Raw genomic sequence first — 26,277 nt, 5'->3', positions numbered from 1 at the left:
GTGGCTCCGTGCAGCGAGGCTGTCGCAGCTCTTTGCTAAGAAGAAGCTAAGCTAAGGGTACCGACCTTACGTTCTATACTAGAAATAGTGTCAATGTAGCGGATCGCAATCCGCTATCTCCAAAATTACCCAAAACCTAGTGGTGAACTGACGGCCCAAGGAACCACAGAGCAGTTTTCAAGTGCTCGTTTCTCTCTCTCTTGGGCGATAGGACTGTTTGCGTAGGCTTTTGACGCTTTGTCACGGTGCAGTAAACATTACCCGATAAGCTTCAAGATAACATGGTTTGATAAGATTGTAGCATGGTGGTACGGGAAAACGGAAGAGTCCTTTCTACTGTATAGCATTTTTCACCTTAATTTTCGCATCAAGAAAATTACCAAAAGCTTTATTTTTTCGATTTAAGGGCATGGAATCATGGAAATAATGCAAAAGCCAGGAATTTATCAAACGTAACACAACGTATAATCACTTGCTAGAAAGCTGAGACGACATGATTCGACTACCGAGACTCAATGAATGATATCAAAACGTAGGCAGAACAATCGCAATTTTCTCATCTGGAGTCATTCGTTTCTGTGTCACATTCGTTAGCGACAATCCTTTTACCAAAGTGCCAGGTCTCATCATCTTCTCAATCGTAGCTACACGTTGTTTCAATATCTCATCTTTCGGATTTCTTTTATTCATACTAGAAATCGTAGGCCAAAGAGGCAGATCATTCATTTGAGTCGAAACATTCGACATATCGACTGGATACTTGTGAACCTTTTCCCAACACTTTTGACAAAAGACAGTAAAGCATGAGAAACACCATAAAACTGCGTTTTGTATCAAACAGAATGTACAGACAAGAACTTCATTATCATGCGCCACATTGACCTTCAAAGGTTCAGTAGAGACTTTAGTAGGTTTACTCAAGTGACTCTCAGACACGGAAGTCGATGATGATTCTAAGTTGAAACTTCGCAGCTCAAGAACATCCTTAGGTGATACAATCTGATGATTTTTAGTTCGAGACATCATGACCTCCAGATTATTCCTTTCACTATGTTTACAATCATGCCATGATTTGTGTAGTTGGACCTTACGACGAATATTTTTAACATGCGTATCTCGTGCATCTTCAGATGTTGTTAGCAAACGATGACAAGTAGAAATTTTCAAGTGACTTGTGACTGGTGTTTGATCTATTACTAAATCGCTTTGACTTTTGTCTTTCGTTTGAGCTGAATCAAGATTGTATGGTCTAGCCAATCGATCACTACCAAAAGCATACTCTTGCAATCGCGAAGACTTCATCGATCGCTTCGTTTTTGATCCAGATTCCTGTCTATCCACTACACCAATCGATACTGGATTGCAAGGCTTGTGAACGTCAATATCTCGCCGATTCTTCGAGTAAACACGTTCTTGATGTACTTCCGCGCAGTTTCGCGTGGTTATTTTGTTTCTAGTTTCCACTTTTTCCACACGAGTCTTGCTAGTTCCATTTGGTATCAACAATTCATTGATTTGCTCACATTCTACACCCTTAAGCTGTGATGTAACACGTGTACAATTCCTGCCATCAATTTTATACGCTCGCTCGTCATCTTCTATTAGTTCCATTCGTACAAGCTCATCAATGAAGGCTAAAAAAACATCAAAAGTTTCTTAAATAAAACTTCTATATTAAGAGAAAAAAGGCCTCACAGAAATTCAAAGCAATCACCGTGCGATGACGCAGCAAACTTTGCATTCACTTCCAAGGTCAAGTTTGTCATCAGTGGAGAATCTTCAAGTGAACTGGCGATTTCTTCAGCATCAGAATCTCAAAGTTCCGAAGCCGTCTCGATTACCATTCGTGAACCTTAAATCCTTTGATCAAAATGTGAGCAAACACTCAGAAAAGTCAAGCACAATCAATGATCTAACGGGTGAAACTCAACGTCAAGTGATGTTAGATCGAATTTTAGTTGACATGGAAGATTTAGCATTTCAAGACGAATCAAAAGATCAGTTAAAACAAGAGATTCAAACTAGTGAAATCGTTCATAAAGATCCAACTACATTCCGTTTGAATGAACCATCAATTCAAATCCGTGAGAAGGAAGAAACGACGTTGGATGCAGATGAAAAAAGTTTCGAGAATTCTTTGAAAAGAGTTCAAGATCATGAAAAATCAAAGATTTTATGGCAGAAAACAACAGGAGCAAAGGTTGCGACTGATATTCCTCATCAGCTACTGACATTGTCATTATCTGATGATTCACGACGTACAAGATCGTTAAATAAACTTCAAGCTACACAATTAGAAGAAATTTCTTTTCGTTTACCTCAAAAACGTTTGAAGTCAAACGTACGTACAACTTTTGAGCGTCCAAATGCATCCCCACGAAAAGTTAAGTATGGTGTTTGGTATGTCCCTCAATCAAAATGGTGGACACTTCACAAAACTGCACGACAACATCTTGCTACTCACTTACCAACATCAAATTTAAATCCTCAAAACGACTTACACTGCATTCGACGGAATAATTGTACGCATAAACCACAGCTTCCAAAAGCTGCACTCTCGCACCATCAAACTGTTCGACCAAGTATGAAAAAATGTAATCGTTTGATATCTTCAACCTCACATATGAATGGATACTATTCTTCTGCTCCGCTTGAAATGCAAGCAATTGGCATTGCCCAGTCGTACATTGGACGTGAGTATCGTGCATATATTGTAAGTACAGCTACAACAATGCCATCATATTTAAAGTAATTCAGTACTCTTTGGCACAAAACTCCGTCTTTTGTCAATTTCCTACTTTTTTTTTGTAACTAACCTCAAGTTTGAATAACTTAAAATTTATCTTTTTACTAATTTTGACCAATCTAAAAACCTAAAAAAACGGTAACACTCGAGAACCAGCGCACTGCTTGATTTCTCCTTCATGTACTCTCAAAATTAAACTTCTACCAATGTTCACGATGACATTCCATGCATAGAAATAGCGAGTCGGATTTATGACCAAATTCACACGGAAATGTAATCTTGCCACTTTGTAGCCATCGGAGAGTGAGAAAGTGTTTAAATTGAGTCAAGATATCGCGAAAAAATTCCAGTAAATTTGCACAAATATTCCCCGCAACAACGGGATAAGTAGTCAAATAAACTTGTAAAAAAGTGACAAGCTCACTGACCGACGCATCACGAATATCTTCGTCCGTGATAAAATTCGATACATTTTGTACAAATGCAACTGCTAATGGCCACGACAATTCCAATCGTGTTTTTACAAGATGTTGCATTTGTCCAACAGCAAATGGAATAGATTGCAACATGTGTCGCAATTGTGCAAAACTAAAATCAATTGCACAGTTGCAAATATGTGCCATATCACGCAAATAGTCAAGAATTGCACTTAGCATACGAGTAGCCGAGATCTCGTCGTGTGACTCATGCGATTCCAACTTGATAGCCGCAAATTCCGATCGGATAGTAGAAGGAAGTAAAAATGTTGTTGTAGTAACGTCAGTAGGCGAAAGTTCGGGCTCGACCTCGTGGAGTGGACGCTCACGTGGCAACAAAATGGGCTCATTTTCAAGTCCAAATGACACTTTTTTACATGCCACAGCGTGTGATGACTCGTCTTCCATAACACATTTTGAAATAGTGCGCTTGAGTCTGTGCGATTGCATGACTTGAATTCGATTGTCGCTTGTTGGGGGAAAATGTGCTCCTTGTAATGAATTTAAGGTCAAGCTGGTACGTTGCCAAGTGAGAACAGACGGTGATTTGAAAGATTTAAAGTGTGAACCACATGAAATAGCAAATGACCCAAAAGTTTTGAGTTGGGGTACCCTTTTGCTTAGTAAAAGGGTGCAATTAATAGTCTTTGAAAGCGAGTGCTGTTTGATCTAGCGTGTCACTACTGAACGTGATGTCTTCATCATAACGTGCTACTCTTTTCAATTTAAAGATTCTATAATACTTATAAAAATGACTTTCTTCCATCTACTCGTGCTATCAATTGAGCGTAAAATTGGGTCCTAAATGCAGAAAAGGTTGAAGCTGGGCATCTTCGTCACCTCGCAAAAAAAGACGAGCCTGTTTCGATTTAAATCATAACAGATCACAAATATTATTAAAATTATGTACTATCTTTTATAAAGTCACGAGTCATGTCGACTCGGCGTGAATCTCTGCTCCTTTATCCATTGCACGACGACACTTTGGCTCTGCGCATTTCTATTTTGCAAACAATACTAAGGGAAGTATTGAAGTCGACAGATTCTGGCTATCGCCTATCCTATAATTGTGTAAATAGTATTCTATTAAGTACCTGCTATGCTAATTTTTAGGCTCACTTTCTTGCCAGTTTACGTAGAAAGCCAGAGGTAACATGACACAAGACCTTGAACTCACTGACATTAAATCATTTTGATTTGTAGTTGGTGCAGTTGACAAAAACACCAGAACTGTATCAATTGGATACTGATAAGGTCATGTAGAATTCGCCACAGTTCTTTCTGATTGTACTATATAGCAGCAGTCCATGGTCGTATTGACTGAATATCTTTGTAATGATCTTGAGGAACCCACGTTGCTTGATTTTGTGCGGAAGTTTTGACGCTTCATACAGCCCAACTTTAATAAGAAGAATTAAATTTGATTTCAAGTTTTATTAGATACTGCAACTTGCCTTACCTGCTTCTGATCAATATTTACAAAGACCTTAGATAAGATTTGAGAGAGAATTTTGGCTCATGGGTATTCCTTAACTTCTGCCGAGGTAAAATGTTACGTTTGTGCTGCAAATCCGTGGACCCGGTACGCCATACTTTCTTTACTTTAGATAACTCAGTAACCAACGCCTACATAAACAGCTTGTGGCGGTATAGGACATTACAATTTTCTTGACACGCAGTGTAGAGCCAGCATACATCATCAACAAAAGTAACGCTTGCTCAGCCAGCTACATCATGATCTTTGAGGTAGCGACTAAAGCTACTGCCAAAACGAACACACTGACCGGCATAGATCGCTTAGCCTGCCGGTTGGGTTTCCCATTCAACGGGGCAAGTTCTGGAATCTTGTGGACTTAACATTTACACATTTGGTAAATTTGAAATTTTCTATGGAACACTCTTAGTGTGATTGTGCATATTCGTTAATACCGAAATGTCGATATTGGTAGAACTACGGAAAGGAGGAGTCCATTGTACATGTGGGTTGCTACCCGCGTGTCAAAAAGCGAAACGGTTCTATTATTGAAATAGCAAATTTGTATATAGTACTTGTCTATTCAGCGTTAAGCCTGAATATATATCTACACTCGTGAGAGCTAACTCGACATCTCGTCATGCTAGAGGCTCTCAGTTCCGCTCCAGGGTGCAGCGCACGAGCCTAATCTCCGTGCAACTGTAAACACAGACTTTGAGGGTCGACGCTTATGCAAAGTTCACGGTGGCCCCTGCATTTGCGGTGTCCATCGCGTCGTGAAAGAATTGGTTTGTTTGCGAGGATGAACATGTTCCTTTTCCAAAGACAAAAATACAAGCTTGATAATCTTATGTCTATCGCCAGTTCCGAAAGAATTCGAGATCTGGCGGTCAAAGAGCCGGAGGCAGCAACCACTCGCATTGGAGCTCATCAGCGCAGAGAATGTGCTAGTGAGGTCGGAAAAACAGATGGTTCCCGCCGTGACGCCGCTGATATCAGAAATTCAGTCTCTTGATACCCTAGACGACAAAATTTACCTCTCGATAAATGAACTTTACCTCAAAATAAAGGAAATTGAGGTGCTTCAGACCGGGCGACAGCGCGTCACGCATGCACTCTTAAAGCTAAGCGCCGCATGCGAGAAAGCGAGCTAATGCGTAACATCTCGGTGAGCAAGGCGTTCCCAACCCGGACAATTCTGAGCGACAGATGGCGCAAATATTTCCACGACCAAACCTGTCGTATCATGTGCTCGACGTATTTGTGCTGGCAGATTATAAATTTAGAGCTCTAAAAGCGGCAATCGAGTTGATTATACCTGAATGCGGCCGCAATTGTCATATTTTGCTAGATTTCCAAACCGACGCGGCTCACCCCGAGACCTTCTGCATTGATTATACCTCTTTCGAGGAAGCAGCGGGCGTCGCACTCAATGCGTAATCTGTGCCGCGCAGACCAGATAGACGCTGAGATTGTAGCTCTATAGCTCTATAGCTCTATAGCTCTATAGCTCTACAGCTTCATTGCTCTATAGTGTTATAAGCGGTCACAGCCGATAGGCTTCAGCCATTTTGAACAGTGGGATCCCTTAGCCGCTGGGCTGTTCAGCGGTACCCGTCGATGTACCACCTGCGAGAATACAAAATATCCGTGTTTTTGCGCTTCCCTTCCGCCCTCGTCAGAGTTATTTGAAGGGTCGGGCTACCACGCAAAGGTGGTTTGCTGAAACTGGGTTCTATAGCACGTAATGGAGATTCTGGTCAATACGACCCAATTTCGCAGAAAGCAAGTCTCTAAACAAGTATGGCTAAATACCCTGTGTTCTTGATTATTAATGTGAACGCGTTAGGCCGTGAGAAGTCTTAGTAATTCTTCAGTAAAGTTTGACCTGCGTTTGTCAAAATCAATTGGCAGTACGCGGAAGCATTGAATATGCCAAGTACGGATAGTGTCCGTGCGTCTCGTAACAGTGACATTTGTTATGTGGTGTAGGCCATGTCAATCCTTAAAGCGATGTTTGAAGTCCTTCACAGCGGTAAACTTTTAGTCCTGTCCTTGATTTGAGAAACAATCTCGCCTTATGTATGTCATCGCAAGAGCGGCATCACTCAATCGGTCAGCTGAAATTTGAAAAGAGGAGGTGCCACGCACATTTTACTGGTGAAACCTTGGCGATTGATGAATTCATCTCTTCCTGGATGCAGATGCGGTTTTGGTGCTGGCACGAAGCTAATAGGGATTCCGTGTGATACATGGGTTAGTTTAAAATTGATGGCAACAGTATTGCTGGGTGCCTTAGCAGAGATCGGAAAGCAGAAGCAACAATGAGCTGATTATCTTTGGCGGGACGGTAAAGAATAGCTGTATGCTAAAGCCTCTTATGACCAAGGTACTGACTGGGTGCCACAATATGTCATGACAGAGCCGGGAGAGTTGAAATGCAACAGTAATTAGCTGGTTGAGGGACTTGGCCTTATAAATAAATGAGTGATTTATCCCTGTTACGATGTGACTGTAATGCTGAATCAGCGTTATCATGTGACGGACCCGTCGTACGAAGCAGCGAAAATCCGCGGGTAAGAAAAAAAAGGTTATTCACCCTTATATTATCAGACGAGGGTATTCCTTGGGGTTGTCTCTCCTCACTACATCCGGCAGAAGCTCTATTAGAGCTGGTAAAACTACCTCTATGTGATTTGTACAAGAAATTGAAAGACAGTGCGGCGATCGAATCACACGACTGACACCAGAGGAGGAGCTGAGGTCGTCATTTTTGATCGATAAAGCTCTAGTTGAGGGCAGTAGCAACCAGTGAGTGCAAGGAATGGGACAGCCATTCTCAAGGAGCCTATGAGCAATTTCTAAAATTTGACGAAGGATAACCGCGGTGACGAGAGGTTCTCACGCGTGTTGTCCCTTAATGGGGTAATGCTTCATGTGATCAACTTAGTCTCCAAAACCAGTAATTGCTTCAAACGACAATGGCCCTTATCAAAAGAGCCCTTTGTCACTATTGACACGGATTTTCGTGCGAAGCACGAAGCAGACTTCGTAAAACAAAAAAAACAACTTTGGCGGCAATAACTTTAGAAAAATAGTCGGCAGGTGGAAATGTTTATGTTTATAATGAAGTAATGCAGCTACAGACTGGCACAAACGCTAAATCCAAGAAAGAATGTGCTGCAATTTAGCATGACCGATTGAACTTTGCTCGCTGCCCTCGATCTAGCTAATAGTTATCATTTACTAATGATGAGTGGCAGATCCCCAATTCAGTGCGGTGAATACTCCGAGTAGGATGCTCTGAAAAAATCCGTTTGAAAGCACAATAATAATAATACATCTATAATACGTCCACAACGTTCAATTTCCAGGTGATACAGCTTTTAAGCCACATCTTGGCTATGCAAGAACCAATTCCGACGATATATTTGTTATTACCATGGAAGTTGTGACCCCCCACATTGCATACCTGCAAAGGATGCTCGACTGTATGCGCATAAATTCGATGTTCGCCACGACGATGAAATTCCCTTCTGGGACTTTGATTGGACAGCAAGACCTGCAAAAACTCCGCAATGAAAAAGTCCATTATAAAATGACCAGCGCCTTTTGCAATGTACTTCAGGAATCAGCTTGACCTCGAAAACTACTTACGCAAGTACAATGCTTATTTCACGACTCCTCACAAAGTGCAATATGATACCTAATGGTGTTGAGGTGCGGTGTAGGGAAGCGGCCTCCAAAGCTGTGACAGTAGACCTCATGCGTACCGCGAGTGTGACTCTTCATAATACAGATCAGTCATTTCACGTTGTCTGTGACGCTTCAGCGTTTTCCCTTTGCGAAAGGTTGTTCGTACTCCGAACAAATGCCAATGGACAATAAAGCAAGATCTTACCAGCTGAAAGGTACCTACAAAATATCCTGCCCAGGAAAAAGAAGTACTTGTGAGAAGTGTCCCTCACATTAATATGCCTATAGAAATTTCAGTACATATCAAGGCAAACGCAATGAGGGGAAGCAACTCGCTCCAGCACTGCGGCCTCTGTGCCCGAGGGTTTTGAGGATATACTCTACCAAGGAAACCCGCGTTTTTCCTGACCATCCGATCGTTGAAAGTCAATTTTGTGCTTGCAGACAGGTGCTTCAACCAGACTGAAATTGTGAGTCACACGATTCGCAATAAGAAAAAGAGGAGAAATGTAGTATATTTTTATAAGGGAGGGAGAAGGAAATGGCTACAATGACTTCTTTCTTCTCGGCATAGTAGCTGTGGCTTACTGACGACGGTAGAAGAAATTAATCCTGGTAGGACAAGAGGAGTAACGGTGACTGCTCTCATCAGAGAATATGCAGCGGGGCTGCCGTAGCTTAGCGCTTGATGAAGCGTAATTTAGGTTACCGACCTTTCGTTCTGTACTTAGAACAAGTACGAGTTAGCGGATTGCAATCCGATTACTCCAAGAGTAATTATTGCCTTACCCAAGGCTAATTAGCTCTTCCGTTTAAAATTCAAAAATGCTTTTTATTTATGTTTTATTCTAATCTTAAAGTTTGGATATTCCTTAATATACGATATAGTAAAAACTAAATACATGCGTAACTACTGACTACCTAGCCCCGTACCGTATTCTTGTTTGGGTGTGGTCACACCATGCACATCTCGTGTGACACGTACCCTATTACCAGGGTATGTGTAACCCCGTTACAGAATACCTCATCTTTCTCACCAAGTAGCTTTCAAGTCGTCGGTCGCAAGGACGCCTTTCTTGGGGGATCAGCAACCTATCAAGTAGCTTAAGAGATATGTCTTGACGCGAATATGTTTGAGATGCAGGAATTGTGGCGTGAAAAAAAGAATTCGTGCGAACAGTAGAATCTAATTGAATGTTCTCGTCACCGCTATGTAATTAAAAAAGGAAAACGCCAGTGCGGTCATCAACGTGGCGAAGCGATAGTATAAAAGGTTACTTACTGAACGATGGTGTGCGAAAGCATAATACGTCTGTGTAATCATACACATGGAGTACAATTTTTCAATACATTTTTGTGACGAATAGTACAAACTAGTACTCAAAAATTGATCGGACTTAGTAGAGGAGATGTGCATCGTATATGTGAGCTGTTAACCTTACCTTACATCAAGCTCACGAACTGATCAGACACTTGGCGACCCCGAGATGACATAAATTCAGATCATCACTATACTATTCAAGCCGGTTAGGCTCCTTTGACGGAATACTTTTTTACAACCTCACTTTGGATGGACTTTTGTGAAAAGTCACTTGAGCGATCGACTCAAGTTCTCGCTATGAAGATTGCATTGTTCTTGCTGAATCGACTATTGGCTGGGCAGGAAAAAATAATAAGGACAGCTGAAAAAACTGTTTTTGTGATTGCTTCTTGCATGACGGTCCACACTTGCGACCATGTATCTCCTGCTTTAAGCAGTTCTCATCACGCAAAAATCTATTCTTGTAGCTTCTTTCTTGACCATCGCTCCAGCGTCCTTTTTCTGGACTTTTAGTGAACGTGATACTGACTTTTTACTGATACAAGTAGTATCGGTAAAAAGTCAAGGTATCACGTTTAAATCATGCTATGATGGTATACTGTTTCGAAGTATCAACATTCGTACTGACTCAGAAATTGGCTCTCTATCGTCTGTAGCCCCATTACTATTAATTGAGCGTACCCTGATACTTCGCCGTACGTCCATTATGTATAGTGAAGTCGTTGCGTCGTCATCACGCGGTATGAAACAGTCAAGCAGTTGCAGAGATCGCGAGGCGTACGAAACAATTCCATGACACACATGGCCGGCAGTATCTTGAGTAGTTGATTGTTGCCGAAAGCAATAATATCCGGTGGATAGAAGATGTTCACAACCCACTATCAACACAAAGCAGACTGTTCGACTGACACGACCATTTCGGCCTAAAAATATTGTCATTCAGAGAGCAAACATATGTACTATCGTGTCGAATCACATACGACATGCTTCGACTAACTTCTACATGAATGTTAACCTACGTAAAGTATAAATTCTATAGCTGGTAACCCATATTCAATCTAAGTATAAACGTCTTCATTTTAAAATGTACCAGAGCTAAACGACAATAATCGACATACGAAAATGTAATTGTAAAATTATCATTATAATGTGGTACACATATTGTAATTTTTTTGTTATAATGTGGTACACATATTTTTGGGTTTTTAAATTAGTGAGTATTAGAGGAAAAAAATCGAACGTATACCGGTATTGAAACAATTCGAAATGACAGACTCTGAAAGCCTAAATTCTCCTCTCATGGATGATATGGTTTCCATGGTTAGTTTGGACGACACCCCCTCGTCAGACCAACAACGCACCCGAGGTTATCATCGACCACCATTAAATGGGCGCTCACGTCGAGTATTGCGTCGGTCTTTGTCGGAGATTGAAACCAGTTATCAGCCAATTGACTGGGCGTCAGACGACGGTGTTCGCTTGGATGGTATTGAGTTACAAGGTTCTGACTCGCGTCGAACTTTAAGCGACAGCATGACAAGTCCTGGCTACTACAATGAAAAAATAAAGAGTCAAGTATTGAATAAGTCTGATCAACCAATACGAAATATGAAGAAGGTGGAATCTAGCAATTTTGATAGTAGCAGAGTATCGACATCAACACCAACGTTACTACATGGAAAGAATATTCTTCAAATTATGGCAATTGATTCGATAGAACCTATTGCTAGATATTCTAATTCTGTTGATTGGTCAGAGAATCTCGAACCAGCGGATGAAGCCGAAGATATGTCCTTAATGGACCCACATTATGATCTCACATCAGCGAGAATGATTAAGTTATTTTCACTGTTTCATCCAGCAGGTAAAAATGACTGGCTAGATAAGAAAGAGGAGAGGAATTTAACTTTGTATTGAATATGTTACGGCAGAAAATGGGATGGTATCGTATCAAGGTTTTCGAAGTGGATTGCAGGCCATGGGAATCGCGTGTGGTAACGATGAACAGTTTCAAGCTTTTATTGACAATGTTGATGATGATAAGAGCGGAGGAATTACTTATCAGGAGTTTCTCTACGCGATTCAGGAGATAAAACTCGCACAGCTTTTTAACGAGAAGTTCTTGAAAAACATTCCACCTGAGTATATTAATGTGAAGCGAAGCAAGGCAAAAAAGGCTTTATTGGGGTCGATTGAATATTCTCCGGATCGAATACGCAGCGTGTATCCAATTGACAATGTGCAAAAGTTTATTTACTCTACTAGACCAAGCTGGGCTACCGTACGATGGATCAACATTGAAGGAATTGATTCACTTTTGATGAGACGTTTATCAGTACGGTATTTTCTTCATCCACTAGCTATCGAAGATACGCTAGATGCAGATGTCGAGCGTCCAAAGTATGAAGAATACGATGAACATTCCTCGCTAGTATTGCAAACGATACATGCACGTGATTTATCGATGGTAAAGAATTACCAGCGCATGTATCGTGCTTCACTTTATGTCCAAGATGGTGACAAATCTCCTTTTGAAGATATGACTAAAAAAGAGCTTGAAGAACGTTTGGAGCAACTCAATATTGGTTGTGTCATGACAGCACCCCAGCAACTCAGTTTGTATATTCTAAAAGATGTTTTAATCAGCGTACAAGAACACCCAAACACTCTTTGGTCAGTGCTAAAGCAGCGACTAGATCGATCCTATTCAAAGGTTCGCCAGCATGGAACAGCCTTCTTGGTGTATACTATTGTCGACGTTTGCGTCGATGAGCTGACACCAATTACACATACGTTTGGCTCAAAATTGATCATGCTCGAGCGATTGCTTAGCCTCGATCCTCGCTATTTTGATATCAGTCGACTAGCAATGTGTTCAAAACAAATCAAAGGACTTCAGGTACTTTGCAAGCCTATAAGTGAAGTAATTATCCAACTTTCAGAATCTGAAGAGTTTGAAGGCGAATCTGTACGTTATTTTCGTGATGTTCTCGACCACATTACAACAATTGAAGAAGATTGTGTCCGTCATCTGGACCGATGTCGCAGTCTTATTGATGATTTCCATAATGCTCGAGCTGCTCAACAGAATGATGTCACGTACATTCTTGCACTTGTTGCTGCCGTGTTTTTACCCGCGCAGTTCTTAACTGGACTTTATGGAATGAATTTCACTAACATGCCTGAACTTAGGAATCAAAACGGCTACTACATCTGGTGGGCTGTTGTCCTCGTTTTAGCTTTTTCTACTGTCGCCTTTTTTAAATTTTACAAAAAATGGCTCTAAAGGATATATTGTAATTTTCTTTAGTGAGGGTAGCTAGTTCCAGATGTGAGAATAGAATCGATCATCTTGAAATAAGCTAAGATTTCATACAACAGAAAATTGCCTCGCTTTCAATATCTTTTATCGGAGAGCTGTACTTTTTATCAGGCAACAGACCATGGACTTGGTTGGATATTAGATAGTCAGAGGCAGCGAGTATTTTTTGTTGTTAACAATGACTTCTGCTGCCAAGTGCACCAAAATCACCTTATTTTGACAGAAGATGTTGGGAATGACCGGATCCAGCCTAAACCAATGCCCTAGCTCTGCCTAGACTTACATTCCAAGGCTGTTGACACCTTAAGCATCACTGAAGGTTTTGTAGAGCAAGATATCTAACTTCCCAAAGTTGAGCACCCAACAGAGGCGGGAATGGCTTTTGCATGTGAGTTTACTTACAATAATACAAAGAGGGTGACTTTACTTGCTGATTGTTACAATCTAGTTCGTCAAGGCAGAAGAGACTGTCTCTACCACAAGTAGCATCATCATCAGCCAAGCTGCAAGAGCTATGAGGAGCGTCTATTTACTTCTCTTCCGCTGGAGTTACCAGAAGAGACTGTCGCTGCCACTAAGAGTGTAACGGGGTTTCACGTGCCTTGGTATGAAGGGTGCCAGGAGTTATACATCTAGCTAGGTTTTACGATAAATGTAGGAGGCTTTGCTAACCGAAAAAAGGAAGTTCACGCTTTGAACGGAAGAGCCAATAAGTCTTGGGTTTAGATTGCAATTACTCTTGGAGGAGGTGGATTGCGATTCGATACGCTTCTACTGGTCATAAGTATAGAACGAAGGTGATCGACCTAAACCAATTTTTTTTTCCTCTAAGCGAAAGAGCTTCGGCGGCCCGCTGCACTTGGTAGCAATCTTAGTCAATCTACACCCGAGTCGTTACGACTGGCCCTCTGTGAGGATGGAGCAGTTCTCTAGTATGCAAGACGGACTAAAAAGCTGATGTCTTTGCATGGCATTAAGGGCGTGCAATGGAGCGATCAGCGCCTAGAGGCATTTTTAAGCTATGAAAATGCTCTGCTAGAGTACCTAGAGCAGAAATTGTCGGCTTCGACTGCGTATGTGACGCCACCGTCAACGACGAATGAATTTCCCCCCAATCCAAGCCGTTCTTGGTGAGCATTGAGACTTTCGAGGGCAAGAATGGAGAGAATCTCTTGCTTTGGGTGAGAGAGATCGAGATGGCCATGGAATCCGCCATGCTCCAGACCGAGCAACAGCGCGTGGCGCTAGCTATCTTCAAGCTCGGTGGTCGAGCGCGAGAATGGGCAATGACGTGCGGCACTTCGATCGAAGAGCTTTTCGTTGCTCAAGCTCAGCTTTTGAAAAAGCTGGGGGTTCGACTACGTAGACGCCCAACGATCGAGTAGTCTCGTCTTTCCCTTCAGTAGCAAGATCCGCCGAGCGAAAATTGTATCCCACGCGACGGTTACGGACCGATTGTGGATGCGACCACATAAGAGGCGCCCTGTGTGCAGCCTCCAACCGCTGCTCCTGTGCCTAGTCGAGACGATTGGTAATCAATACCTCCCTTAGAATTCGAGAGGTCGGGAAACAGACACGGCGTCCGAAAGGTTTGAGCAAGGCTCACGTCGCGCCGTTGGCGCACCTCGCCCGCCTCTTCTTCCCACCCTGGGAAAGAAGTATCCTACTCGTTGTCGACTGCCTTTGAATCCCGAAGAAGAAATCCGTTGCTTGTAACATGCGCGATTTGCGGTGCCCGGTTTTTGAGGGCTTGCGATGTGCTTCCCGTGAAGCCACGGACGTGCTGTCCGTAGTTTCACCACCCGCAGGAGACGAAGTGGGGCTCTACCCGTAGGCAAAATTGAAACTAGCCAAGTTCTTTTTTTCGTGTCATTGACACAGGGCTCATCGAGCAGAGAATGCGTGATGGTGGTCCTAAGGACGTATAAATGACTAAGACGCGCGAGCCTCGTACGAGGCGACAGGTAAATGTGAATTGTGGGGACTCACAGTTTTGATGGGGGAGAGTGTAACGGAGTTACACGTACCCTGGTATACAGGGGTGGGTCACACAAGATGGTTGAACCTCACAATGGTGTGGTCACACCTTAACAAAAAAACACTACATTATTTAATCAGGAAAAACTATATATTTGGATATAGAGGCTCTGCCGTAAATAAAACAAAAGAGTTACAGTTAGAATTTTAAAAAATAGTGGATTTGCTTTGGCTTAAGGTTTTGGTACTTTTGAAGGTAGCGAATTGCGATCGGCTACACTCATACTGGTTCTAGAGTAGAGCGTAAAGTCGGCGACCTAATTTTAGCTTCCTCTTAGCAAAGAGCTACGGCAGCCCCGCTGCGCGCAATATGTCCAGAATTGAAACGTATTTACTAAAGCGGATATTTTTTAGGTGCCAGAAATTGAGTCTACTCGACTGAAAGTCATTTTATTCGTATGAAAGATGAGTTGAAAAAAGCATATTTAAACGTTTTGCGTTCTTGTCATAACTGAATTTTGAGCGCAATACAATAGGATCGTACCCTGATTTTGGGATAGCATGGATTTTATTCTTTTTAACGATTTCGCACCGTGGAATGCATAGAGCTCAGTAGCAGCCGATTCTTAGACTGCGGCAAAGAGACAGGAAAAGTGTTTCATGTAAGGGCAGGAAATTAAACTCACTTGAAACAGAGGTGCAAACTGTAGACGTACAGCATTCTTTGCAATACTAATGAAAAAGTGCCAAAAGAAGGGTAACCCGAGTCTTTTATAATGTTTGTGGTCAGTACAGATAGTGATACAGCCTTGATCCTTAACTCCAACGGTAGAAATAGTTTGACAGTATAAGAAGATCTCTGTTAAAGTAAAGGGATCCCATCAAACAGATAAGCTGGACCCTGATGTTTTTATCGATTTTGCTGCTGTAAAATTTAACGCTTTTGCAGAATTCATAATGGATCATCACTTTTGCAGTCTTCGAACAGAATCATCACTGTCCATTTCAGTGCACATATATTACAATGTTATCCCTCGACAGAGTTCAGATATACCATGAAAAAGTACTCGATACGGATGAGAGGTATGGTGCTCCAAACAACTGAGGACTTTTAGAGACGTGTGCTGCTGGCCTCGTGACATGTGTTACATTCGTTTTTGGTTTATTAAATAAAGCAGCTACATTAAGTGCAAAAATTGAGCTAACCATTAATCTAAAAATATTACGTAGAACTTGAGATGCTCTTTTGCTTGGCTTCTAGACAGCACCCGGTGAGCAAAGCATCCTGTGTGTGAAATAATGCCACAGCATATTATCATGCTGCGCTTGTAGATCGGCGACCGGTTCTAAGTAAAACTGTATTGATGTGAGAAAGTAACAGGATCTGTCCTGCGGACAGCATAATACGCTAGGAAATTTTCTGCCTCCAGGTGACCCCACGGGGATAGCACAATCGGGAGTCTTATGGTCTGAAGCGACTATTATTTGACTGGAGACGCTCATAAACTATAAATACTTACTAGTGAGATATATCCAGGCCTAAAAAACAAGCGTCAGCAGGTGCACAACATACCTCCATCATGAGACTATTTCATATACGATCTATTATTCTCTTGAATATGAGAGGTTGAGGTTGCCATGTATTTTATCTGCTCGAGAAGAAGCAACAACAAATTCGCGCTTCTACGGTCTCTAAGCTTGATGTCACTTGCGAAAATGGCGTAATCGTGCGGCACTTTGGGGATGAGGCATCTCCAACGGATGAGACATTTCAAACTGATAAGGCATTCTCAACAAATGCGGCGTTCCCAACATGAAAATTGTTTATGCTCAGTGTCTTTCTGTTTTTGGCACCGACGACTAAGAGTACATTTTAGGTAGTTCAAACACGCTCATGCACGTCTACAAACGCTTGAAATAACTTGTAATGTGATATCGCAGCTGATGACAACGTCACGAACGTATGAGTGCGTTAGCCGTTGTCGCTGTGTCTGTATTTGATGCGTCTAGATAGTTCAAACACGCTGTAGCACATCTGCAAACGGCTAGCAAAATAATACTTACTCGCCAGGAGAAGAAATTTAGCAATATATTTTTCATCAGCTTAAAATGTTTACTGAAATTGCCACAAGCCTCTTTCGAAAATTGTAAATGGAACCTTTCTTAAGGATCTCTGTACCATTTCGACTCGCGCAGGCGCAATTTGCATCCATTCATCCACATTGAGCGAATCTGTAAGTGTTGCACTTATTGCTTGAAAGCAGTAAGGTCAGCTTTAAGTGAGTGAAGTACCTATGATCACGCCAGAGCTTAAGACTTTAGCTCATCGAGGAGAAAGAAAGGAAAGTTATGCTGCTACGATGCGTGGCGATACACTCAGATGGTACATCGGAAGGACTACCAAACATCTTCAGCCAATCAACTCCACCATGAGAAATGAGTTCCTCCGTTAGTGCGGGACAGCCTACTGGGGAAGAATCGAGCTCAGTTGTACCGCGTGGAGTTGATTCTAAAAGCAATAAATTTTAATTGGTGGAACGCTTTTTGAAAAGAGAGGGGTGCTCACCGTCCAGAGATGCTGGCGGCTTATAGCTAAGTCTCGTGCTTTGTGAAGCCATGGAATTTCTTGATAGAATCTCAGATGGGAACTATCGATCGGACGTTGAGGTCTCGGAGTGTATCATTGTAGAGACGGGAATTGAGGCCCACATGTTGCACCCTCTGGGTGTACCTTGGATCTGCGATCGCATGTCGCGGTCTCCACAGCACATATCTGCGTAGTAGAGAAATTGCAACTTTTTGTTGCGGCCTCCATGGCCAATCTGGTCTAGACGGATGATTTTGATTATGTTCTGGGATTCAGATGAAATTGATTTGGTTGGAGCGAAAGAGTGAATGTAGGTCGCGAGATAAAGGACTGTGTCCTGGTGTCAAAATGATGGCTCATCATTGCCACCGTGTGGCGATACAAGTCAATCAACAACACCAGATGACGCACTCACCTACGCGGCCTTGAAACGTCACGGGTTTGTGGGCACCATGTTTATATCCTCGTTAACCGAAAGACCGGAGTAGTCCAAAGAGGGTACGTCACTGCTTTCGGCAGGAAACCTCGGTAGCCTTGAGTGGCGTTTTCTAGGGGATGTATGCAAGAGATTGTAATACAGTAATATAGCCAAGCTGGTACTGATAGTACCAGATGAGGAACTGAGCCCGTCATTTGTCACAGATGAGTGTTTTATTCAAGATTTTTGAAGAGCTCCGAAAGCGAGTCATGGAACGGCTATCCACCACAATCTTATGGTCTCTCTTAACCTGGCTGAGACTACCATAACGTAGTGACAAGTGATTTGCGTTTGGTGTGGATATGGATGAAGGAGTCTTCGTGAAATTATCCTGATTTCTGGATCCAAGAACTGTGTAAGTCGATAATGAACCTCACCAAAAGACGGAGCGAGGCATTCATATTTCTTCCTCGGTAAACATAGACACATTCAATGAGACAAAGTAAGTGTTTTTAATCGCTCTAATTTTCGACATCAGGAAAATTAACGGCTAGTGGAATAGGACATGCTCACAATAAGCTGAATGCAGCCACGTTTCCGTACAGACGCTGTTTCACTTCAAGAAACCAATTATACAAATATCTTTAGTGGCCGTTATTTATTTTGCAATGTTGTCAAACTGATCGTTAGGTACTCTCGACTGCAAATGTAAGTTAAAGATTTTTTCCCACTGTAATAAGTACCTCGAGCCGAATGCTTCGGAAGTTGCTAATTTGGTCCAGCAGCTGTCTATTGCACCTGTAAGGATGAAACTTCCATCGCCACAGCTATTCAGACTGCATCTTGCCGACACATAGGCCAACTTGGCAGTATAACATTTTGTAGTCGTACCAAGCGCTGGAGGGCAGCTGTGGACATCCACAGCAAACACCTACGATCAATGATCTTGTGCTTGAGCTTGCACGAGCTTTTTTATTTACTTAGACTGTTGTATCTTCTGCGCATACGTGATCTCATTCCCGAGATACTTTATTGAATATATTCGTATGCAAGCAGATCGAACAGAGGCCACGTCACAGTACATTGACAGCTGCCACACTACAAGGAATATTTGAACATAATTTAGCTTGGCTTGGCCGATCACATGTCAAGGTACAGTGCTACGACGGTCTCATCAACTATTCAAAACAGAATATCAAATGGTGTTGAGGTGCGCAACGAGATGGTCTACAATGCTGTGGACGAAAACCATATGTATACTGTCAACTGTGCCCTCGTCAAAACCAAGAACACTGTCTTGGCTCACATCCTATTATAATCTATCCGAACCAGATCATTATGCACAGGAAATCGTTGTCACATCTCTCGCAAAAAATGGCAAGGTGTTTTTTTCAAGTCTACCTTGAGGTAAAGTATGACGATGATATGCTTAACGTGGCGGTAGATGTGCTGCCCGTCCTCCAAATAATAATGTGCCGCGTGACGTCGTGCACCGACAAGGCGGTACGTACAGTGATTAACTTAGATGTAACATGTGCGGCAAAATTTAAAGCTTTGGAAAACAACGCGTATTTAAGTTTGAATGATCCTTCATCGAAGCATTTAGCTGCGCAATTTAAACTCTATTCCTGATTCCAAAGTAAACGGCATCACAGTACGCAGCATGAATTTATTATTGTACGAGGCACATGATTATCCTTTTCATAACTTCTGGCAAAATACTTTGGTGAGAAACATACTCTCAACGGTCTCAGTATGGATAGTAGGGGTGAGATGAGCCATCTTGTTCAGACAATTCACAATACGATTCCACAAGGCCGGTAACACCAAATGCGTTACTAAACGATTAAAATTTAAACTTTGCTGCAAATCAATCGCCAACTGCTTGTCGGGATGGTGGGCTGGCTTAAAGCACCGACGCAAGCTTTAATAAGTTTACCACTGCGCGAATTTTGTACGTGCTCACATACATTCTCAGCCGTAAATACATGTTGATCTACCAGTACATCATACTCATCGAGCAAGATGCCTCTTTTTCTTTCTTGCAAGGCTGCAGAAGTTTCAGATCCAGAACCATGCTTTGTAGCAAAATACAATCTTTGTTTCGAGTGATTGAGTCATGTAAGTCACAGATCATACCAGACAAATACAATGAGCTCATTGCGTGCTCAATGATTTTTACGAAGTATTAAAAAAGAGAGCGAGTTCAAGCCATCTCAAATCCCCTCATCCAAAAAAGCCATCTCTTTGTACCGGTTCTCAATGCCTGGATCCTTGGCATCTGCGACCTTTCGGTGCATCTGTACTTACATTGGCGCCCAGATCGGGCCAGTCCTGGACGTGCCGCATCAGCTCATTCTCAAAGCTGTTGATCACCTCCATGCTTTTGGCCCATTGTCCAGATTCCATCGGGACCCTAGATTATATTTTATACTGGTCTATCTAGCCTGACAGAAGGTATTTGAACGTAGAACTTTCCATCCTCGCATAGAAATCAGTCTTTTCGCTACCGAGTCGTGAAAATTGACTACAATCGTCACTGAGTGCAACGGCTACCGTGCACTTTGCAGAAAGGAAGTATTGCTTCTCAGAATCCGCGTTAATCAGGATCCGGACCAGAGCCTTTAAGTAAATCGAAAGTGTAAATTCGCTCTGCGGAATGTATGTACAAGAAAACATATAGTTATGATTGATTCAGATTAGGATTAGTTGACTAGCCAACAGCCCTTCCCTTTGTCATCTCTCTAAATGCCGGTATTTGGCCTTACTGAATATTCACAATTACACCTTGGGGATGTAAATATACCAAAGGATAGGAACACAAGATAATAGTACTTACACTACGAATTTTACGAAAAGACTACAGGGAACAACGTGATTTAAGAAATATCTGTTGCTGTTGTGATAGTCGTTGTATACATCTCAAGTCAGCTTTTCAGCTGCTTGTCACTTGTCAACGGCATGAGATGGCAACCAGTGATGCACTGGGTTTGAGTACAAACCATAGCCTATACTATAATAATGTCTGATTTGATTTGTTAGTCCAAGAAGTGGCCATCTTTCGTGTGAGATGTGGTGATAAAGGTGCTATACGCAACAGCATATGATCCGTATAGAGCACAAATGCTTCAAGTCAAGCAGGTATACAGGCGCATAAGTGATAGCTAGCTGCTCCTTGCCATGTGTGAAATTTTTCTATTCTGCTTCTAAGGCAAGCGAGTCTTAAGTGCGATGGCCATCCTGAGTAAAAAGCAGCCTGCGGCAAAGAGCGAAGCGTCACAGGCGACATAAACTTGGTGGTCTTCCTCAGTTGTAAATTTGTGAAAAATGGTAAGCGCTATTCAAATTAGCTTCTTAAAGGAAGTTGCACACTCATAGCGTCAAAAAGACCATTCATCTTTATTTTCGTTGCAACACAAATATCACAAATATTATTTTTTATATACACTTTCGTACGCATAGTGTAGAAACCTTCAAGGTACACTCTGTTGTTCGCGATTGCTGATAGCCAAGGGACCTACCTACACAGAGATAAAGGTACCGTATAGTTACTGAAGGTCTGTTGACAAACTGATTTCGATTTTGTTTTAATAGTCTTGCAAAATGAGCAATTTGATAAGCGCTACTTGTCTCGACCACGAATAAGGCTATAAACTGAAACCTTGTCGTTCTTCGTACCATCGTCGCGGCCTTACTCTTCAGGGTCTTGGTTCTGCTCCTTGCAAAACAAACAGGGCTCATTTTGTCCAACAATCGAAGACATTGAGATACGACTTCGTATTCTTATAACAGCTTTATTAATACAAAAAGCATTGGAAGTGACATGGTCAGAAGAGGGGAAATCACACATAACCTTCTTTTCATGACGTCAAAAAATCCAGGCTATGATGTAACTCTTTTGTCTGCTCACCGTCAAATTTGACGTTGGTCGCCTGAAATTTCTGAAAGTGTGGCGCTAATCTGATAAGTACTCAAAATTATCGCACCATTCAAGATACATATGGCATCCGTCGAGACAATGGTAGTTAGTGTGCTTGTAAAATCCCATTCACTTCTAAACCACGTGACGATGCCGTCTGCGTCAACATTGAAGCGATACCGCACAGATATTACCAACATAGCACCAATGACTTTCTGAAACAACTTGACGTTGCTATGATGCGCTGATTACACGCCGGCAGCTGATGTGGAGGTTCGTTTTTACATCAAACAACTGTCGATTCGACAACAGTAAAAACGTCCATGGAGAGAGATTCGTACTGGCTGAAATCGCTGAAGTAAACAAAGCGCTTTGGGCAATTGCTACCCCCGCGTACTTGATACTGGAGTCATAATGGAGAAGGAGTGCCTGTCATTGTGGTAATGTGGGATCATATGCTGAACTTGAGAGTCGGAAGTCCTCCTAGATGAGACGAGCATGTAGTCCACCATGGATGTCTCGTGTACTTGAACGGTTGCGGCCTTCCACAGCTTATGATCAAGCTGCTCGATATTGGCTAGTAGTTGCTATTCATCGTATGCAAGTATCACAAATTTCTTCTTATGCTCGGCACGGTGACGGCGATGGTGGAACTTGCACTGCTAAGGTCAACGCAGCACCGTGTCGATTTTTAACGTATTAATGGTGCGTGGATAGTTTGTCATCGGCAAAATGTGGTACGATGGATACGGCGATTGCGGCCATTGCGATGCTGAAACTCTTGCTTGTTTCTAAAGTGGTAGTACTTTAGAGACGTAGAAATTTAAAAGGGTTCTGATCGACACATCTAGAGCGTAAAAGTAGACTTGACTCACCCCTTCATAAGCCCAAAGATTGGATAGCCTTCGATGGGGCTGACGCGATCAGTTATGCGATACGACTTGAGGGCTGCAGGTGATGCGCAATTTTACGGTAAGAAGCAATAAATTAAGTGCTTTTATCCAGACGAGATTACTTTTTTGAAATCGAGAACTTTAAGAGATCGTAATACAAAGTGTTTCAAGGCAAGATTACGAATTGACAGTGATTCTTGGAGCGTCAAAGGGCTCGCTGTATGATAAAGATTGTACACACGCTGATTTCGGGACTGTGTCTATTTACAACACTACGTCACAACCCTTTTCCAGACCGACTCTCACGTTTCTACTAAATTTGCAATATCTGCTTGACACAGCATCAAATACCCCTCCGAATGAGTCACAGCTCACGATGAGTCAAGACCCTTCACTATATGCGTTGGAAGATAATGTTTGCTTGATATGTATCGGTTGCTTTTTTCCCACAGAAAGACTCGGCAGCACATCACTTATGTCATTAAAATCCACCCTGGCTTGAGTAGCTTCTCAGAGCAGTTGACCGAGCATTTTGAATAGAAAGACTGGAGCTGATGAGTACGTCGGGTTTTAAAAGTGCGAAAAGTGTGATTTTCGTTCATGAACATGTCCCGAATGGATCCAATCTCATGCTCAGCACTCGTGTATTTGTCTTGGTGTGTGGACTATCTAACGACGGCTACACACAGGCTTAAGAAGCACAACAAAGCGCTGGGATAGTCAAATTTGAATTCGCTAAATATTTGTAATCTCGTATATGAGAAATAATACCGATAACTGTATGAATATACAATGACATAACTTCTTATAAAATAGTTGTCAGTAAGCAATTCGTGTGTAGATGTTAAAATGACATTTTATTGCTTTGCATTCGAAACAGGACCCTCTCTACAAATTAGTTGTACGGTACAGTACAAGCCAATGGTATCTATCATCCTGGCCAGATAGGCTTGATGCTCTACTGATATGTCTATGTCTGGCGTCTGTGCCACCCAAGGAATGACAACTTTGTTCTTCAGTTGGTGTATCACCAGTTTCTGAGTATGCTTTGAAGCAGCAATACCGAAAAATTTTGTGTTTATGAGTTTGGTCATCGAAGCCTTACCACACAGATGTAAGTTACCACCTGTCGAAACTGCCTCGAAAACGTACGAAACATATTGAATGGGAGGCTACGCGTCAACATGTCCAGGAGAGCAAGCCGATGCACTTCCATATGCACTCCCGCGACGTGAGAACAGTAAAATCATGCGTCGAAGATTTTATTCTTCTATTATTCTTATCTGCGTTTTTATTTAACAGCTCATTTTGTTAAGAGAATAAGTCAACATCGTCAACAAAAACGCTAACCCTTCCAGATCGCATCTCACTCACTGCAACTTGCTGAGTCAAACGTGTCTATCCACTCAAATATTCACGACTCTAACCCGAACCGTCCTCATTCGCAGTTCAATTTATGCAATTTGCAAAGCCATTGTCGTCCAAATCGCAATGGTGTCTGCATCTGTCTTCCATCAAACGGGCGGCTCTCGAGCATATGAAACTTTCACATCTCGTGGGTGCTCACACAAAAGAAGACGACAGACAGCCCAAAAGCTTCATGAGTCAGAACGCCCTGTCGTACGCCAATTCTATGATCAAGGCCCTCGACAGCGCTGGCACGGGCGACGAATTCAGCGAAAAAGTTCAGCGACGCCGACTTCAGTACAAACTCCATCAGCGGCACCACCGTGCTAAGCAAAAAGAGAAGCTGGCTCAGCTCGAATTTGAGGTGCAACATCTGACGGCAGAAGTCGACATCCTTCACCACGAACGTCAGAGTTTTCTAATCCAGAACAATTGCTTCGAATCGCGAGGCACAATTGGAGGTAGGCCGGCCCACGTAGCAATGGAATACTTTCGTCTATTTCAGGCCAGCGCGTTTTCGACACATCTTGACATGCAGGAACAGTTCCTGCGTTCTGTCATGACATCGGATACTAGAGGTCCAGACTATGTCGGAGTGGACACAATTGTAACACAATGGCGTGGCTTTTGTAGTTTTTTTGCATATTTGAGGTACAAACCATTAACTATCACTATCACGACAGTGGGTGAGCTTACGGTCATTGAAGTCGACTCCATTTTCAGCATTGGTGCGCAGCGCGATGGCATTATCGCGCTGTATCCCTCGCTAAATGGTAATACGGAGCTCTTGCAGAAACTTTCAGGTAATGTTATCAATGTCCGAGTCAAGTATTATTTCACGTTCGACTCGACCGGAACTGTCACGTGGTTTAGCGCCGAGTGGGACCTCGTGAATGCGCTGCAGCAACTGTTGGATGATCTTGATGATGTTAACACAGTGCTTTCCGGTGCTAACATTTCGACATCCACGGGCCAGCTCAGTGTCGAAAACATTCACGCAATAGAATCAAAGCGTGCAATTGACCCTCGGCTGGACGTGAAATATCTGCTTTCTTAAATTTCGTCGCTTTATCTTCGAAGTTAATAAATTGTAGAAACAACGACCTGATACGCAATCGTTTGGTATAATGTCTTCTTAATAGGCCTTACATCTAATTAAGACAAGCGTCCTCTGCCTGGTCGGTAAATTTCACGATTGCTGTTTGATAAATTTATCACTTAAAGAATCAAGGATTCTTAATATTTGGTTTTGATAAGCCTGTTTGTATTTATAGCAATAAAACTAAGGTTAAATGCTAACAATATAAGAATAGTCTTCGGACAACCAAACATGTAACGGAATTACACATACCATGGTAACAGAGGTGTGTGTTACACCAGATGGGCATGGTCTGACCACACCCAAACAAGAATACTGTACGGGGCTAGATAGCCAGTAGTTATACATGTATTGAGATTTTACTTTACATCACTAGAAAAATCTATGCATATAAAATAAAGGCAGCTTTACCGCAGATAAAAATAAATTAAGCAGCTTTGGATTTAAACGGAAGAGTTAATTTGCCTTGGGTTAAGGTTGTAATTACTCTTGGAGTAAGCGGATTGCAATCCGCTAGACTCGTACTTTTTCTAAGTCTAGAACGAAAGGTCGGTGACTGAACTTACACTTCCTTTAAGCGCAAAGCTACGGCAGCCCCGCTGCACTTGGTAGCATTTGTAGTCAATCTGCACCTGAGTCGTCTAGAATGATCCTCGTTGAGAATAAAAATGCTTTCCTCTTTGCCCCAGGGTATGCAGAACGGGCTTAAAAAGCTGATGTCCTTGCTTGACCCTGAGGGCGTGCAACACCTTGTTGCGCAAGGCCTCGAGGCAATCGGTGCGCGTCTAGAGGCGATTTCGAGATTTGAAAACGCGCTGCTAAAGCACCTGCGGAGCCGCTCATGGTGAGCGTTTAGGTCTTCAGAGGGAGAATGGCGAGAATATCCTGCTCTGGGGGAAGAGGTCGAGATGGCCATCGCACCCGCCATGCCCCAGACCGAGT

The 26,277-nt window shown here is 42.4% G+C and overlaps 5 protein-coding genes across 5 annotated transcripts; 3 read left to right on the top strand and 2 right to left on the bottom strand.

The window, feature by feature from the left end:
- Positions 1 to 525: 525 nt before the first annotated feature.
- On the bottom strand, positions 526 to 1,611 carry PHALS_12187 (Zinc finger, B-box; the record flags this gene model as incomplete). Its single annotated transcript, XM_024727688.1, has 1 exon — positions 526 to 1,611. The coding sequence occupies one exon, from the start codon at positions 1,609 to 1,611 to the stop codon at positions 526 to 528; it is 1,086 nt and encodes a 361-aa protein (XP_024578241.1).
- A 109-nt stretch (positions 1,612 to 1,720) lies between these two features.
- PHALS_12186 (uncharacterized protein) lies at positions 1,721 to 2,752 on the top strand (the record flags this gene model as incomplete). The annotated part of the gene is made up of 1 exon (XM_024727687.1): positions 1,721 to 2,752. The coding sequence occupies one exon, from the start codon at positions 1,721 to 1,723 to the stop codon at positions 2,750 to 2,752; it is 1,032 nt and encodes a 343-aa protein (XP_024578240.1).
- Positions 2,753 to 2,946: 194 nt separating this feature from the next.
- On the bottom strand, positions 2,947 to 3,672 carry PHALS_12185 (uncharacterized protein; the record flags this gene model as incomplete). Its single annotated transcript, XM_024727686.1, has 1 exon — positions 2,947 to 3,672. The coding sequence occupies one exon, from the start codon at positions 3,670 to 3,672 to the stop codon at positions 2,947 to 2,949; it is 726 nt and encodes a 241-aa protein (XP_024578239.1).
- A 7,307-nt stretch (positions 3,673 to 10,979) lies between these two features.
- PHALS_12184 (metal ion transporter family) lies at positions 10,980 to 12,999 on the top strand (the record flags this gene model as incomplete). The annotated part of the gene is made up of 2 exons (XM_024727685.1): positions 10,980 to 11,577; positions 11,645 to 12,999. The coding sequence occupies 2 exons, from the start codon at positions 10,980 to 10,982 to the stop codon at positions 12,997 to 12,999; spliced, it is 1,953 nt and encodes a 650-aa protein (XP_024578238.1).
- Positions 13,000 to 24,285: 11,286 nt separating this feature from the next.
- Positions 24,286 to 25,293, top strand: PHALS_12183 (uncharacterized protein; the record flags this gene model as incomplete). The annotated part of the gene is made up of 1 exon (XM_024727684.1): positions 24,286 to 25,293. One exon carries the CDS (start codon positions 24,286 to 24,288, stop codon positions 25,291 to 25,293), a length of 1,008 nt encoding a protein of 335 aa, XP_024578237.1.
- Between the last annotated feature and the right edge of the window lie 984 nt (positions 25,294 to 26,277).

Source organism: Plasmopara halstedii, assembly GCF_900000015.1.
Source record: "Plasmopara halstedii genome assembly, contig: Scaffold_614, whole genome shotgun sequence".
NCBI lineage: Eukaryota > Oomycota > Peronosporomycetes > Peronosporales > Peronosporaceae > Plasmopara > Plasmopara halstedii.
This window is presented reverse-complemented; position numbering and strand designations above follow the sequence as displayed.